This window comes from Pipistrellus kuhlii, unplaced genomic scaffold (assembly GCF_014108245.1).
Source record: "Pipistrellus kuhlii isolate mPipKuh1 unplaced genomic scaffold, mPipKuh1.p scaffold_m20_p_24, whole genome shotgun sequence".
Lineage (NCBI taxonomy): Eukaryota > Metazoa > Chordata > Mammalia > Chiroptera > Vespertilionidae > Pipistrellus > Pipistrellus kuhlii.
In genome coordinates, this window is record NW_023425523.1 from 10,905,234 (window position 1) to 10,918,595 (window position 13,362).

A 13,362-nucleotide genomic window follows, 5' to 3' on the forward strand; every position below is an offset into this window, starting at 1 on the left:
CAGAATTAAGTTTTCCAATCCAACTATGTTGCACTAGAAGCAAGCATATGATAGACATACATCATTGGAGGTCATTGTTTTTCGTTTTGTACTATCAAGCTAATAGGTGTGAGGCGTTAACATATTTGCTGATGACAGGCAATCTGTTTCCTCAAGAAAGGATCATCAGTGAGATGTTGTATTCCTTCAGTACCACTGACCTTGAGAATATCCTGCTAAGCAAAATAAGTCCGATGGAAAAAGTTGAGAGCAATATGATTTTACTCCTATGTGAGATATAAAACAGAAAGCAACAAACAAAAAAACCCATAGACACAGACAACAGTATGGTAGTGAGCAGAAGAAAAGGGGGGTGGAGGGAGGAAAAGAGGGTCAAATATATGGTGACAGGAGACTTGACGTTGAGTGATGAACACACAATACAATATACAGATGAGGTATAATAGGAGTATGCCCTTGAAATCTACCTAATCTTATTAACCAATGTTACCCTAACGCGTTTAGTAAAATTGTCAGAAAAGTAAACAAAGAAAGGACTAGCGTGGAGAAGGAAAGCTGCTTGTCAGATCACACTCCGGCTGTGGGCAGCGGGCCACGTGTTCTGCACCTGCTTCTTCTTATTATTTTAATATATTTTTATTGATTTTTTTACAGAGAGGAAGAGAGAGGGACAGAGAGTTAGAAACATCGATGAGAATCATTGGTCATCTGCCTCTTGCACATCCCCTGCTGGGGATGTGCCTGCAACAAGGTATATGCCCTTGACTGGAATCGAACCTGGGACCTTTCAGTCCACAGGCCAACACTCTAGCCACTGCACCAAACTGGTTTCAGCGTGCACCTGCTTCCTTTACATTCAGACACGCACAGCTTGATCCTGCTACACGATTAAATGGACATGTACCACCTGCAACAGCAAACAGGAGAGCCAATTCCTATCTGTGGTGAAATGCGTTTAGAGTAATTAAAATGGCTCTAGGAAGCCAATGAACCTGTTGCACTATCACCAGCAAGAATGGGTTAGCGTCAATGATTTAATAACCCTACTATCACCAATGTCAACCCAATAAATGTAACTTAAAAATTAAATGTAAAAGGCTTTTATCCTAATGTATAACCTCAACCAATGTTCTAATAGTAAGTCTTTCCTAAATTAGCAGAATAGACCGAATTTGGCTAAAAAACTAACCAACCCCTGTCTGATGTGACGGGTGTTCACCTACGTTCAAGTGCCTCCCAGTGCTGAATGTTTCCTGTTTACCTCTGTCATACCATCTTTAAAAAAAAAAAAAAAAAAATTGTTTAAGCCCTGGCCAGTGTCCTCAGTGGTTAGAACATCGGCCCTTGCCCTGAAGGGGCATGGGTGTTTGATTCCCTGTCAAGGAAATGTATATGGGTTGCAGGTTTAATCCCTGACCCGGTTGGGGTATATGGGAGGAAACCAATCAATGTGTCTCTCTCAACAACAACCAACCGTTTTATAGCTTGGTCTTATTTTGGGGCCTCTATTATGTCCTACTGATTACCTTTCTATTGCTGTGCCAATACTATAGCTTTAGAAATTGTAATATATGGGAATTCAAACCCCTTCTGCTTGCTCCCAGAGCTGGGCAAAGAGGACCCCCGGGGACAGAGCTGATGGACTGCTCCTCTGTTTAGCCAAAGGCAGAGGGAACCTCAGTGCCAACCCAGAGACAGAGTCCTAACTGGTCTTCACATAGAGCCAAGCCAACACTGGCTGTCGCTGGGTACTGAGTCTGTGAGTAAGACAGTCTTTAAATTCTGGTTTCCAACTTCTCTATGATGTTACTCTTACGATGCAAAGAAAGTTCCAAATGACCGCAAACCACAAGTGACTTAGTTTGTTGTTTTATTTTGAATGCCCGACCATCGGAAGAGCTCCTAAGTGTCCTTGCACATTCCTCCTCTCTTCCTCTCAGGTGGGGGGCAGGGCCTTTGTTTCCAGAGAAACACGAGCAGGACTCCCCGTCTGGGGGTTTGGGTCGCATCTGCCCGGGCTTTACACACGGGGGGAGTCCCATAACTTCCCTGAAGGCGGACAGTGACTCTTACTAGTCCTTCCGGCACCCAGGCCCCTGTTCTGGGCGTAGCAGGGATATAAACGTGGCTGAGGTGGCCCCACTTAGAAGAGCGCAGTACATCATCGGGGCATAAGGAACATGAGAACACTTCAGCCAATACAGAGGGCAGGCTGAGACCGTGCGAACCAAGAGGTCGACCAGAAGGCCCGGAGAGTCCTGGAACCGATGAGATGATGCCTCCGAGTTCCCAGAAGCGGCCGCAGCGACATCACCTCTTTACTTCCAATGCAGCTTTCTCTCTGAGCGATTAGTACAAATGGCAATTCTGCACACACAGCTTTTCCTGGGTGGGAAAGTGGTTTACAGCACTGCTGCCCACACCCACTGACTCCGGGTGAATAGTCCCATTTGAGTGAGGTCACATTCAGGTTTCATGGGTACACAGATCTCATAGTGCATGATTTTAGGAAACTCAGTATGACTCTGATTTTCTTGAAAGTTGGTGAAACACCAAGTTTTCCTATGCAATGACCGGGCCTTCCACTTGACCACATGGGGAGGGGCGGACCTCGGACTAGAAAGATTCAAGTTCTTCAGGGCTGTCTCAGTCCCTCTTTGCATGCCGGACACTGGAAACAAAGCAAATTTAAAATTTGTGGCAGGTCACTCTCTCTTCTTCCTTATAAAAATGGCGCCTTTCCCCCCACCCCTTTACCCCCAGTCCCCTCCAACATCCAAGTGCTCCACATGCCATTTTTGGTAAGTGCCCGTTCCCTGATAAAACCCCGTCACATGCTGAGCGTGATTCTGAAGCCACTGCTGGCATTCAAATCTGAGATGGAATTTTCCTAGAGGAGCACGCGGTGGGAACGGAAGAAATGCCACCATCGGAGTGTTGAGGGGGCTCACAGAGAATTGCAGGCACACCTCTGGCGGAGAACATTGCGTTGGTACAGCTGGCTTTTCCTGGAGGATCATCTGTGGAACTAAAGACACGGGAGCTCAAGCCCACCAGGAGGCTGCAAACCAAGCCGAGGACGCAGATTTCGGGAGGGGGCCTCGGGCCACACAGATGCTGGGCTTTCTTCCACGCAGACCAGCGCGCCTCACAGATTCCCGGCGAGGAGCGACCGACAGGGGAGAGGTCAGATAGGGTATAAAGATGCATCGTAAGGACCTAACCAATGAAATCTTAAGGGTGTTTATCTTCTGTCACTATAACATTGAGGAAAACTTTTCACACATCCGCCTTTAAGTCCTGATGAGGCAACAGCAACTCCATCGGACTTCTAGAAACCAGTGGGTTGGCCACTCGGGCTGTGGATTGGAGCGTCTGGCCAGAGGTCGTGATTCTGAGCTAACCCCGGATTCTGGACACAGTGACATCTATTTCCTCAATGCACGGATGGCCTGGCTCATGAAATCTCTTCTCCAGCTCGCTCTGTGCCTGCAAGCAGTCAGTCCCGAAGCCGAGCACCTTCGGCCTGTGTGCGAGCCCAGCTCTCGTTAGTTCCCGGCAGAACCTGCCTTCGCCGGAGGCACAGATGACCTCCTGCTCCGGAGGAGGAGCCTGGGGCCTCTCACTTGATCATGTGAGTCCCTTCGTCCGCATCATAAAACTCTTCCTCTTCACTCTCACTGCCCGGAACACCGCCCTCGTCCACGGACTGCAACAGGAGGGAGAGCGGTGTGAAAGGAAGTCATGACGTTTCCAAATGAACATTACTATGGAGTGTCTGACTGATGCGTCTTTCTGTGTCCTCCTAAGAGCTAGTCCAAGGTGTCCTAGGAAAGCTAACGAACCATCGAGTGGTCTTTATTTCTCTGAAAAGCAGCTGCTATCACACCCCACCTTTGTTTCCAGCGGTTTTGCTCAGTTCTGTCTCATCTAACCAGACACTCTTCCCCCTCCCCCGCCAAAAGAAAAATTACCATCGGTCCAGCCCGTGTGGCTCAGTGGTTGAGTGTCAACCTATGAACCAGGAGGTCACAGTTGGATTCCTGGTCAGGGCACAGGCCCAGGTTGTGGGCTTGATCCCCAAAAGGGGGCGTGCAGGAGGCAGCCAATCTAAGATTCTCTCTCATCACTGATGTTGCTGACTCTCTATCCCTATCCCTTCCTCTCTGAAATGAATAAAAATATATGTTAAAAAAAAAACTATCATCATCTAAGTGGTGGTTCGGAATGCTTACGACATGGCCATACCTGTGGGACGTCCAAGGTCTGCAAAATCAGAGCTTCCTCCCCCAGCCTCCGGTAGGAGTACACCTGGAGGTCGGAAACGGTCTCTAGCAACGGGGCGTTAAGGGTTTCGGGCAATAATAGACTCAGCAGGCCCGAGGTCAGGCCCGTGGCTCCAAAGACAATGAACGGTAAAGACCACTGCACATATTTCTATGAGGCAGGGAGTGGAATGGAAACAAACAAAAAGTCCGAATTAGTTTCCCTGGAGATGACCTGCCCGCTTCCTGCCCCGCCCAAGTCTCCCCAAAGGAATAGCAACAAACAAGTCTCCCCCGCAGGGAATGGCCCTGGGGCTGCTGCTCCCTCAGGCACAGGAGGGGTGACGGAGGAACAGCACTGGGGTCAGTCAGAGCAGGCCGTGCTCTGCGTGGAGCTCTGAGCGGAGCCTGAGCCCGTCCTAGCAGGAAGGATTCGGGCTGTCATTTCAGTCTAACTCTTTGCTCTGATACTTAGAAAACGGCCAAAAGTATTAACAGACACACTGCTGGGCCTTTTTCTCTTCCGAGTTTCTTTTCCAAGAGGTGTGCCTTGGGGGAGGCATGTAACCTCTTCCTGCTGCTCCCTCACCCTTCATACAGGGTCACAGGCTGCCCGCCAGGAGGCGACATACGGAGGGAGCTGAGCACGGAGCCCGCACATGGCAGACGCCTCATATGTGCTCACTGATGGACTAGCTTGTGAATGGGGACAAGAAGGGACACGGTGGCTTTTGCTGAGTGTCCGGCGAGGAAGGATGAGCGGAAAATCAGAGCTGGGGTGGGGTGGGGGGATGAAAGCATCCTGGGTAGGAGTCCATTCGCCCTGCAGCCCCTGCCGCTAAAAGGTTAGAGTTAGACTGAATGGCAGCCCGAATCCGTCCTGCCAGGAGGGGCTCGGAGCCTGCGGAGACCGGGCCTCTCTGAGGGTCTGACCAGGACTCCCGCCTAGACTGGCTGGGGACAGGCTTGGGGCGGCGGTTGTGGACGTTCTGTGGACAACTGTCCGTCACTGCCGCTTCCTAGGAGTCCACCGCCCCGCAGACCCGGCCTCTCAAAGGCACACGCTCCCGGAGCGTCGGACTGATCTTAGATGGCGGCAGTCCATGACCGCGTTCCACTCTAAAGCACAGGCTTTTCCAAAGCAGAGGATCCGGAGAAACAGGCGACGAGGAGCCAACCAACCAGAGAGGGGACGAAGGGAGCGATGATCCCACCGACGCGGGAGAACATGGAGCAGGTGCCAAGCCCGACGTTCCTGAAAGGCAGAAGAAAGGGACAAAGTCAGTGAGTTCTAGGGGACAGTGTGAAGGCCCTGGTGTGTGTGTGTGTGTGTGTGTGTGTGTGTGTGTGTGTGGGACGGAGGCTGTGTGTGTGTGTGTGTGTGTGTGTGTGTGATGGAGGCTGTGTGTGTGTGTGTGTGTGTGTGTGTGTGTGTGTGAGATGGAGGGTGTGTGTGTGTGTGTGTGTGTGTGTGTGAGATGGAGGCTGTGTGGGGGGGACAGAGGCTGTGTGTGTGTGTGTGTGTGTGTGATGGAGGCTGTGTGTGTGTGTGTGTGTGTGTGTGTGTGTGTGTGATGGAGGCTGTGTGTGTGGTATGGAGGCTGTGTGTGTGTGTGTGTGTGTGATGGAGGCTGTGTGTGTGTGTGTGTGTGTGTGTGATGGAGGCTGTGTGTGTGTGTGTGTGTGTGATGGAGGCTGTGTGTGTGTGTGTGTGTGTGTGTGATGGAGGCTGTGTGTGTGGTATGGAGGCTGTGTGTGTGTGTGTGTGTGTGTGATGGAGGCTGTGTGTGTGTGTGTGTGTGTGTGTGTGTGTGACGGAGACTGTGTGTGTGTGTGTGTGTGTGTGTGTGTGTGTGATGGAGGCTGTGTGTGTGGTATGGAGGCTGTGTGTGTGTGTGTGTGTGATGGAGGCTGTGTGTGTGTGTGTGTGTGTGTGTGTGGGACGGAGACTGTGTGTGTGGGATGGAGGCTGTGTGTGTGGGACTGGTGCTGTGTGTGGGGGATGGAGGCTGTGTGTATGGGATGGAGGCTATGTGTATGGGATGGAGGCTGTGGGAGGCTGTGTGTGTGGGATGGAGGCTGTGTGTGTGGGATTGGTGCTGTGGGAGGCTGTGTGTGGGGGATGGAGGCTGTGTGTGGGGGGATGGAGGCTGTGGGAGGCTGTGTGTGTGGGATTGGTGCTGTGGGAGGCTATGTGTGTGGGACAGAGGCTGTGTGTGTGGGACAGAGGCTGTGTGTGTGTGTGTGTGTGTGTGTGGGACGGAGGCTGTGTGTTTGTGTGGGACGGAGGCTGTGTGTGGGGGACGGAGGCTGTGTGTGTGTGTGTGTGTGTGTGTGTGTGTGTGTGTGGGACGGAGGCTGTGTGTTTGTGTGGGACGGAGGCTGTGTGTGGGGGACGGAGGCTGTGTGTGGGGGACGGAGGCTGTGTGTGGGGGGGGGGGTGGAGGCTGTGTGTGGGGGATGGAGGCTGTGTGTGTGTGGGGGGGGGACGGAGGCTGTGTGTGGGGGACGGAGGCTGTGTGTGGGGGACAGAGGCTGTGTGTGTGGGACGGAGGCTGTGTGTGGGGGGGATGGAGGTTGTGTGTGTGGGGGACGGAGGCTGTGTGTGTGGGACGGAGGCTGTGGGAGGCTGTGTGTGTGATGGAGGGTGTGTGTGTGAGGGGGGGGGGGGGGATAGAGGCTGTGGGAGACGTACCTGATGACCGTGGGGTAGAGCTCGGAGGTGTAGATGTACACAACGTTGAAGGCGGCGCTGATGGTCAGCTTCCCCAGCAGAGACAAGGACCGGCTGTTCACCACGGCGAACACGCCCGTGTCTGAGGAGCAGAGGGTGACACACGTGAGGTCGCTGGTGGAACTAGGCTTTAAAAACGACACATCTCGTTCTGAAGGAGGGGGGGGGGGCATTAACGTGGATCTTGAACAGCCAGGAGGGATTGTCACGAACCCGCATTCAGAGGTGAGCGCTCACTCACACACGCGTGCAGGTGTTTCCCACCTGCTGTCCACGCTCTCACATGCTGAGGTCACTCTGACCAAACCCGCTCCCTCCTGAAGGACAGGCTCCCCGAAAACTCCCCTATTGGGGGAAAGTAAGCCTCAGGGAATTGTCGGGTTCATGGACCACAGATGCTAACTGCGTCTCCTTTATCCCCAACCTTGTTCAACAATCAGTGCTGTAAAATGGTGGTCAGGCTTGGCCGGTGTGGCTCAGTGGTAGAGCATTGACCTATGAACCCAGAGGTCATGATTTGATTCCTGGTCAGGGCACAGGCCCGGGTTGTAGGCTTGATCCCCAGTGTGGGGCGTGCAGGAGGCAGCCGATCAATGATTCTCTCACATCATTGATGTTTCTCTGTCTCTCTATCCCTCTCCCTTCCTCTCTGAAATCAATAAAAATATTTTTTAAAAAAATAAAAAATAAATAAAACAGTGGTCAGAACAAGCACTGGCAGTGAGAGTTCAGGCTGACAGAGAAGATGAGCAGGGGTGAGGGCTGAGGGCCAGGAAAACACCTCTTCCATTGGCCTTCCTTGGTGTCCCATGCAAAAATAAGGAATAATCCCATTAAATCACTACCAGAGATATGAGACCTTAATATTCGTGAAAAAAAGAGAATTAAATATAGAACCACTTTCAATCCTTTCTCCTCCCCAACTTACTTGAGTTATTAATCAATGATATTTGAGTTTCTTAATGTCCCGTTTTCACATAACATGAAGAAATACATTTTATGCCAGTTCACTTCTCTATCGAAAATACAATCAATTTTCCTGTGGTTCTTTCCTTTATTAGCAATATCCCCTCTGGGACTTTATAATCTAACGAGAGGCCTGATGCACGAAATTCAGGGCTCGGCCCCACAGTCCAGGCTACCTTGAGGCCCTGCCTATTGGTGGTTCAGAAAGGTTGTTCCGCTGTCCAGTCTAATTAGCATATTAGTTCTTTATTATATAAAGTATTGCATAGAAAACCTCTCATGCTCCATAATTTATATATATATATATATATATATATATATATATATATATATATATATATATAAAAAATTTTTTTTTCATTTTAAGGGGTATTTTGTATATAGGGTTCAACTAGCATTTGCTGACAATTGAGTGCGGTATTAAAAATATAGGATTGTTCCCTTTCAAACATAATTAACCTCTCCTCTTCAACTCACCAGCTCCTGCCTTCAAAAAACCAATTTCTCCTGAGAGAAGAGCAGATGCTCATCGTCTCTGCTGTGCTTTCCCCCTTCACCGTCAAACGTCTCCAGAGAGTGACCACCCTCCACTTCCTCAGAGGCAGCTGCCCATCACTCACCACCACCAGGCTCCCAATGCCATCCTCCCCTGAAACGCTTGCTCTCAAAGGTCAAGAGCGATGTCCTGATCGCCAAGGTAACTGCCTCGCATCTCCTTGACATTTCTGACCGACAGAACGCGCCTGGCCCCTTCCCTGATTCTGCGTGCATGGCTCACACAAACCTCTGTTCCCTTAAATATCTCAAATACACAATGTCCTCTCCTTCCTTTGACCTTCACTGCCCGTTTACCAATCCACTCAAATGGCACGCTCCAGGCTCTCTTGCAGGCGCTGGCTCTTCCACCTGGGCTGCCCCCAATGTATTTCAAATTGGCACAGGCGAAGGCGGGGTCTAGTTTGCTCGCAGTATCTCCCATAGTAAGATGCTCAGTGATGCTCACTCCATGTTTGTTGAATGACTCGGTGGAAGGACCATGGATTATTGTTTTGATAAAGTTTTATTTTGATAAAAGAAATCTTATCCTGTAGAGGTGATTTCTTCTCTTGTAAACTTTTCCTGGAGTGGCCCTTAAAAGGCAGTTCCTTCCGTATTTCAGTATTTAACAGAATGTAGCAAATACTTCTTTTGTTGTTATTAATCCTCATGCGAAGGTCTATTTTTCCATTGACTTTTAGAGAGAGTGAAAGAGAGAGGTAGAGACAGAGAGAGAGAGAAACATCAATTGGTTGCCTCCTGCATGGGCGAAGGATGGAGCCTGCACCTGAGGTATATGCCCTTGACTGGAATCGACACGGGACCCTTCAGTCCACAGGCTGATGCTCTATCCACTGAGCCAAACAGGCCAGGCTGCAAATACATCTACTTAGCATGTGAAAGAAAAAAGTATATCCTACTGCATAGAAAAATCTCTCATGCTCATTTTTTAATTTTAACTTATTTTTTTAATTTTAAGAGGTATTTTGTAGATATTGTTCAACTAGCATTTGCCTACAATAGAGTGCAGTTTTAAAAATATTACTTGCCATGCACTATAAAATCCTCATGAGAGGGACTAATTCAGAGAAAAAACCTGTGTGAGGAGGAAGCCTGCCATGCACTCCATTCTACAATATGTTTCACCTCGGCTGCTTGACAAGGAAATAAATCTTCATTTGCTTTAAAGATGGCGCCTGCACACCGCGGCCCAGCACTGCCAGCCCGGCCATCTGGGCTGCTCCGCCTGCCAGGCTCTCTGGAAGAAGATGTCTGCCATGAAGTACCGGCTCTATTATGATAAGCCTCGCGGTGCTTCTGGAAAAAGATTCCTTCCTCTGCCCATCTACCCCAAGTTCTGTATCTGGACTCTTGTTAGCTGCCAACTTCAATGAAACCAATAGAGCGGGCGGATTAAATCTTCAATTATTTTCCAGAAAATGGAGCGAGTCAGGAAAAGGTATTGGGTGGCACGGAAGCAAACAGGAATGTACACAGGTGCCTGATTGCCAATGGTTCCAGGTCTGTTTTCAACCCACACACCAGAGGGCATCCTGTGTGGAGACACACTGCCCTTTCACCACAGGCCGGGGGCTGCCATACTGAAAATGGACGTCGCAGACAGCTTATCATCTAAACATTCACGAGATCCAAGGCTGGACGAAGTGCCCCTCCCCCTGAGGCTCTGGACACTTCCAGCTGTGGCGCATCTGGGCAGCCTCGCTCAGCCACCTGCCCACAGAGCACTCCCATCGGCCTGCCACCACGTGCTGAAAGATTACCTTTTCTTCAATGAATTGACTTATCTTTGTTAAAAATCAACTAACCATGTGTATTTTCTCTATGTATAACTAGATATTTTCTAAAGGTGAATAAAATCTCAACCTCATTCTCAAAAAATAAATAAATAAATAAATAAATAAATAAAAATCAACTGGCCATATATGAGGATCTATTTCATACTCAATGCTGTTCTGTTATTTATACAACCAATCCCATGCCAGTATCATACAGTCTTTGATTAATGTAACTAGTTGTAATTTTTTTAATCAGGTAGGGTAAGTCCTCTAACTTTACTTTGGGGATTCTAGCTCCTTTGGATTTCCATAAAATTTTAGGTGTCAACTTGTCATTATCAATCAACGAAACGAAGCCTGCTGGAATTTTATTGGAATTGTGATGAAAATGGATTGATTTGGGGAAAATGGATATTTTAAAAAATATATTGTTATTGATTTCAGAGAGGAAGGAAGAGACAGACAGATGAGAGAATCATTGATTGGTTGCCTCCTGCATCAGGGATCGAGCCTGCAACCTGGGCTTGTGCCCTGGCCAGAATTGAACTGTGACCTCCTGGTTCATAGGTTGACACTCAACCACTAGCCACGCTGGCCAGGAAAGAATGGGTATGTTAAACAATATTTTCTGATTCTTGATCATAGTAATCTCTTCATTTATTTTATTATTACCACCAGTTCAATTATTTAGTCTTTATATCTTTTCAATGTTTTACATTTTATAGTTTGCTATAAGTCTTACACATATTTTATAAAATGTATTCCTAAATATTGTGTATTTTATTTTATTATAAATGGCATTGTTTTGTTTCAATTTTAAATTGATTGTCGCTAATATCTAGAAATACCACTGTGTGTCACATGACTTTGCTATATTCACTTATTAATTCTAGATTTGGGGGGAGGGGGGGTGTAGTCTTAAGATTTTCAAGGGAGACAATTGTGAATGAAGAATTTTACTTCTTTCTTTCCAATTTGGATCCCTCCTCATTTCTCTGTACCCCCTTTCTGTATTTGCTGGTAACTTCAGTACCACACTCCATACAAGTGGTAAAATGGACATCCTTGCTTTTTCCTGGACTTAGGGAGCATGGCTCAGGTGTGCCAGTTGAGAACCCAGGTGAGAACAGCACTGGCTACACAATTCCTACACGGGCCCCGGTAAGGGAGATAAAGATGCCTGGAGGGACCTTTCTGAAGCTGTTTGCATAGCAAAGCTCTCAGAATATAAAGTACCTGTTTCCCAAAAATGCTTTACGCAGACTTCATATGAGACTCAGGCAATGCCCAGCGTCACCAACAGTGCGTGTTCTGCTTTTTGCTGCTATTCTTATGATTGGGTGTATTGTGGTGATACAGAGAGGTGCCAATGCCACCTCTGACCTGCCCCGGTGACTCTGAGGCCCCGCTCCTGATGGGCTGGAATGGCTGTGACATGAGGCCCTGGACGGAGCTCCTTTCCGTATAGAACTAAGAGGTCCCCCTCCTCCTCAAATCTGCAGCCCGAACAGCATGGTGCTGTGGCCCAGACACCCCAGATGGTAGCTTAATCGCCTGAAAGAATTAGTAGTGCACCTCGAAGCACATCATTCATCCAGAGAGCAGTTCAGGCGAGGGAAGAGTCTGGCCCATTATACCCCACACAATTGCTCGGTAACATGCAATCACAGGAATGAAGCCTGGCATATGGTACTCTCCCGGCTAGATGGAGATTCATTGTAGTAAACGTGCTGCTCAGAGCCCGTCAGCAGGAACCCGGAAAGCCTACCTTTCTTTTCTGGAAGAAGCATTACGATGAGACAAGCCAGTCCTCCCAGGCACAGAAACGCCGCCAACGTCCGCCTCCGACCAAACCTGGATGACAGAGAGCAATGCCCGTTTCTCCTGAGGCCATGACCCCTCATCTGCCTCTTCCCCAGCCTTCCTGCTCAACACCCTGTCTCACAGTACACGCTCATCTTTTCTTCCCCTCGACCGAGTCACGCGGGCCTTACGAGGTGGGGAACACCTTTCCGTTCCTCCAGTTCCTTGTCCGGAACTAAATTAAACATCAGCGATGGGGCCGGTGGGGTTCCGTTTCCATCTACAGGGAGCCACCAACCCCACTGCTGGGACAACCAAGTCACACAGAGACGACTCCAAAGCCGTCGGGATATGACGCCTTTTTAACCCTGGATGGCAAGCCCCCATAAGCACTCGTAAACATGAAGGACTAGAGATCCTGTACAAAACATGAATCCTGACTGTTCAGTCAGAAGAGAATTCTAATCACTGTGGTAAAATTAACAGCTATTATATGTTGGCAGAGGTAGTTATATTTAGGGATTTACACATATGAGTGTGTGTGTGGGGGGGGGGGGGTACACTTCAATCGCACACTCACCATCTGTGGTTAATCAGGTAGATGCAGAGCGGGTAGGAGGGGATCTCTATGAGGCCAGACAGGGCCAGGTTGGCGTAGAGGTTCCCGCCCAGGTCGCCCGCACTCAGTGTCAGGCCGTAGTACACCAGGCTGCACACGAACCTGCAGGAGGAGAGAGGGGACAGAGGGAGCGCTCATGGGAACCTGCCGCGGATCCCAGCGCGGCTCAGGGTGCTGCGATCTGCCGCAAGCGGTGGGTCTGACTCTCCCACTCACATTTCCGTCCTCATCTACGTTTCCGAGCTGGAAAAGACGCAGAATAAAGGGCCTTGGAAACCACTTGTGCAGATGCGGGTCGAAGCAAAGGCATGGCTTTTCACCAGCATTTCTGCACCGAATGGCAGACAGGGACTGCAGTCTTGCTTTATCTAATACAAGTTAGAGAATTCTTGCCTTGGGCAATTGCTGTGAGGTTATCAAAATGTCTAGAAAAGAAGTCCCAGGAGAAAGCTGACAGAGAGTGGTGTTGAGGACGTGGGCTGAGAAGTGACTGGATCGCCAGTGTCACTTGAGGTCCAGAAATGACTGGCACCCAACCCCTGCCAGGCCCTCGCCCCTCCCGGCACTCAGCAGGGGCACGTGCTGCAGATGCAGAACAGGAGAGAAACGACCAGGGATGGTGGACGCAGATGACCCACTGGG

General features: G+C 49.3%; 1 protein-coding gene across 4 annotated transcripts in view; it reads right to left on the reverse strand.

The window, feature by feature from the left end:
* Positions 1 to 1,847: 1,847 nt before the first annotated feature.
* Positions 1,848 to 13,362, reverse strand: part of SLC22A15 (solute carrier family 22 member 15) — a 34,089-nt gene continuing 22,574 nt past the window's right edge. For all 4 annotated transcript variants that reach the window (XM_036452672.2, XM_036452671.2, XM_036452673.2 and 1 more), the window contains 6 exons: positions 12,682 to 12,822; positions 12,067 to 12,152; positions 6,961 to 7,081; positions 5,448 to 5,520; positions 4,249 to 4,437; positions 1,848 to 3,709 (listed from right to left, as the gene is read on the reverse strand). In XM_036452672.2, the coding sequence (XP_036308565.1) occupies positions 3,623 to 3,709; positions 4,249 to 4,437; positions 5,448 to 5,520; positions 6,961 to 7,081; positions 12,067 to 12,152; positions 12,682 to 12,822 (697 nt within the window). In that variant the 3' untranslated portion in view covers positions 1,848 to 3,622. The remainder of the gene's footprint in view (positions 3,710 to 4,248; positions 4,438 to 5,447; positions 5,521 to 6,960; positions 7,082 to 12,066; positions 12,153 to 12,681; positions 12,823 to 13,362) is intronic.